The following is a 3,951-nucleotide window of genomic DNA, read 5'->3' as shown; positions in this document are numbered from 1 at the left end:
CTAAAAGGAAGTTTTTCCTCTCCACTGTGGCCCTGTTGATGCTCTGGAGGAAACTACTAGAACTGTTGGGTCCTTGTAAATTCTGGAGTGTGGTCTAGACCTACTCTATCTGGTCTAGACCTGCTCTATCTGGTCTAGACCTCCTCTATCAGGTCTAGACCTGCTCTATCTGGTCTAGACCTGCTCTATCTGGTCTAGACCTGCTCTATCAGGTCTAGACCTGCTCTATCAGGTCTAGACCTGCTCTATCAGGTCTAGACCTGCTCTATCTGGTCTAGACCTGCTCTATCTGGTCTAGACCTGGACTATCTGTAAAGGGTCTCCTCGCTGTTGTTCCTCAGACGTTCAGCCCTGACGGACGCTGGCTGGTTACCGCGGCGATGGACTGTACCATCCGGACCTGGGACCTCCCATCTGGATGGTGAGTTAACTAGTGTGTGTGTGTGTGTGTGTGTGTGTGTGTGTGTGTGTGTGTGTGTGTGTGTGTACTTTAATAATAATTTCTTCTTCTTCAGTCTCGTGGACTGTTTCCTGGTTGCCATGGCGCCGGTGGGCGTGTCCTTGTCTCCGACCGGAGACTTCCTGGCGACGGCTCACGTGGACAGTCTGGGCGTGTTCCTCTGGTCTGGACCAATCACAGCGCAGCTAATTAGCATAACAATGATTCATTTAGCCTTCAAAATAGTTATTTTTATTATTTTTTATTTTGAATTGTTTTAATTAATTTATTAAAATAAAGATTAATATGTTGATTTTTTTTAATTAAAAAATTGATTTAATGTTTTGCATTTTTATATTTTTTTAACGTTTTTATTTCTTCTGTTTTTTTAGGGGGAATATTTTTATTTTTATTAAATTCTTTTCTTTTACAGTGTTAATATTTTCATTCATAAATATCCTCTGGTAATTAACCAGAAATCTGTTAACGTTCTTAATGAATCCTGTAATATCAGATCAGCCAATCACAGTGCAGCTCTCCTCCCTCAGGACCAATAAGAGCCTGTGCGGACCTGTGGGGCTCCGCCCCCTCCCGGCTGACCACCAACCGACCGAGGAGACGCTGCCGGGTGTCACGGCGGACGAGTCGGCGCAGGAAGTGACATCAGAGGAGGCTGATGATGCGTACGAGTCGGCGGAGCAGCTGGGGGCGGAGCTAGTGACGCTGTCGCTGCTGCCGGAGTCCCGCTGGAAGAGTCTGCTGCACCTGGACGTCATCAAGGTGACATCATCACGCCGTCACCGACATCATCACGTCGTCACCGACATCATCACGTCGTCACTGACATCATCACGTCGTCACCGACATCATCACGCCGTCACTGACATCATCACACAGTCACTGACATCATCACGCAGTCACTGACATCATCACGCCGTCACTGACATCATCACGCCATCACTGACATCATCACACAGTCACTGCCATCATCACGCCATCACTGACATCATCACACAGTCACTGACATCATCACACAGTCACTGACATCATCACCCCGTCACTGACATCATCACACAGTCACTGACATCAATACGTTGTCACGCCAAAGTCTGTCTGTAGATAAGATTTATATTTAAAAACTTTAAAAATGTGTGTGCGTGTGCGTGCATGTACGTGTGTGTGTGTGTGTGTGTTAATGTCCGTGTGTATGTACGTGTGTGTGTGTGTGTGTGTGTGTGTGTGTGTGTTTGTGTACGTGTGTGTGTGTGTGTGCATGTACCTGTGTCCGTGTGTGTGTGTGTGCATGTACGTGTGTACGTGTGTGTGTGTGTGTGTGTGTGTGTGTGTAGAGGAGGAATAAGCCTGTAGCGCCCCCTGCTGCTCCGGCTGCTGCTCCGTTCTTCCTGCCAACACTTCCTGGTCTCACGCCCAGATTCGCCGCACCGACGCCAACGGAACAGGAAGCACAGGTACAGCTACTTCTTCTTCTGCTTCTTCTACTGCTGCTACTTCTTCTACTGCTTCTTCCACGCAGACCTTTTTCTTTTAGACATTAACATTTTAACATGAAACAGCCCTGAAATCACCATCACCAAACCCACCAGACTCCATGTAAATAATCACTACTTTTACTTTTAAATAATCAAGTCCCCTTTAAATGTGAAAGTGTGTTTTAGGATGCTAAAAGTAGTGATTATTTACATGGAGTCTGGTGGAGATATGCTGCTCTATACACACTAAAAGTAGTGATTATTTACATGGAGTCTGGTGGAGATATGCTGCTCTATACACGCTAAAAGTAGTGATTATTTACATGGAGTCTGGTGGGTTTGGTGATGGTGATTTCTGTTTCATGTTAAACTAAAAGGATTTTCCTTTTTAACTAAAAGGTCTCTCTCTGTAGGGATCCATCCCATAATGTTGTCAGACTCTTAGAATAATATTACTAATAATAATAGATGATGTTGTTTCAGTCCAAGCTGTTGCGTTGGGGCTTGTTGTCTCAGAGGTCAGAGTTCAGTTCTGATCTGGAGTCAGCGCTGCAGACCGGATCCTGTGAGTCCACATCTCTCTCATTAGTAATAATAATAATAATAATAATAATAATAATAATCTCATTAATGTTACACTATGATGTTTTACTCTCTGTCTGTCTGTAGTTGAGCGGCCGCTGCGTCTCCTGAAGGATTGTGGGCCGGCGGCGCTCTCTGTGGAGCTCAGCAGTCTGACACCAGAGGGGGGCGGGGCCATTGGTGTGACATCAGAGGGGGGCGGGGCCAACAGTCTTCTCCTCGCCTTCATCCTGCTAATTGACAGCATGTTGGCCAGTGGGCGGGACTTCGACCTGGCGCACGCTTACCTCGCGCTTTTCCTCAAGGTCAGCCAATCACATCGCAGCGAGCCGTTAGCGTTCACAAAGTCTTTTATTTTGAAAGTCTTTGCTGAGTTTCCTGTTTATTTTTTTTTTCAGCTCCATCTGCGCTCGCTGTCTCAGGACCCTGTTGCCATGGCAGCGCTGCTCCGCCTCTCCTCCCGGCTGGAGGCGGGGTGGGCGGAGCTACGGGCTACATTCGACCAATCACTGTGTCTGCTGACGTACGCCAAGAGTGCTCTGCTGTGACACGCACACACACACACATGCACACACACACACACACACACACAGACACACACACACTTATTATTTACATATTAAGAGATTTTGATTTTGTTGTTTACGAATAAAGAAGTCAACCCAGAACAGTCTGTGTTTTTACTTTTATATAAAGTCATGTTGCACAAAAGAAGAAGAATGAAGATACCTATTTAAATCAAAGGGGGGGGGGGCTCTCCTCTATAAGCATAGCTCCCATGGCGCCATTTTTATGCTACGAAGCTATCACCTGCTGTTAGCATCCCATTGACTCCCATTCATTTTTGCATCTCTTTGACAGCAAATAACTTTACATCTGATGTTAACTAGCATGTTAGTTAGCATTAATAAGCCTGTCTCTATGCTAATGTTAACTAGCATGTTAGTTAGCATTAATAAGCCTGTCTCTATGCTAATGTTAACTAGCATGCTAGTTATCAGTAGAGTATTATCTCAGTGTATATATATGTACTTGTACTGCAGTATAGGATCAGTGGAGTATTGTCTGTGTGTATAAGTACTTGCACTGTAGTATAGTTTTTTTTGTTTTAGTTTTTTTTAAATGCCATCTTTATTGCAAAAACTACAAAACAGAACACCAACAACACACAAAAGTAAAAGATACAAACACAACAAACATAGTAATACAATTAGCCAGGGGAAGCTTAAAGGTCATTAGACAGAGAAGGAGGACCAGGAGGAGGACCAGAAGGGGGACCAGAGGGAGGACCAGAAGGGGGACCAGAGGGAGGACCAGAAGGAGGACCAGGAGGAGGACCAGAAGGAGGACCAGAAGGGGGACCAGAGGGAGGACCAGAAGGAGGACCAGGAGGAGGACCAGAAGGAGGACCAGAAGGAGGACCAGAACAAGGACCAGAAG

The 3,951-nt window shown here is 45.6% G+C and overlaps 1 protein-coding gene across 1 annotated transcript; it reads left to right on the top strand.

Annotated features, from left to right (window-relative positions):
• The first annotated feature begins 342 nt into the window (after positions 1 to 342).
• wdr36 (WD repeat domain 36) lies at positions 343 to 3,111 on the top strand. The gene is made up of 7 exons (XM_034895555.1): positions 343 to 421; positions 516 to 623; positions 988 to 1,219; positions 1,789 to 1,908; positions 2,413 to 2,494; positions 2,599 to 2,816; positions 2,910 to 3,111. Exons 1-7 carry the CDS (start codon positions 381 to 383, stop codon positions 3,057 to 3,059), a joined length of 951 nt encoding a protein of 316 aa, XP_034751446.1. The 5' UTR covers positions 343 to 380; the 3' UTR covers positions 3,060 to 3,111.
• Positions 3,112 to 3,951: the final 840 nt, after the last annotated feature.

The sequence above is a fragment of the Etheostoma cragini genome, chromosome 16, assembly GCF_013103735.1.
Source record: "Etheostoma cragini isolate CJK2018 chromosome 16, CSU_Ecrag_1.0, whole genome shotgun sequence".
Lineage (NCBI taxonomy): Eukaryota > Metazoa > Chordata > Actinopteri > Perciformes > Percidae > Etheostoma > Etheostoma cragini.
The sequence above is the reverse complement of the archived record's forward strand: the minus strand, read 5'-3'. Positions and strand labels throughout refer to the sequence as shown.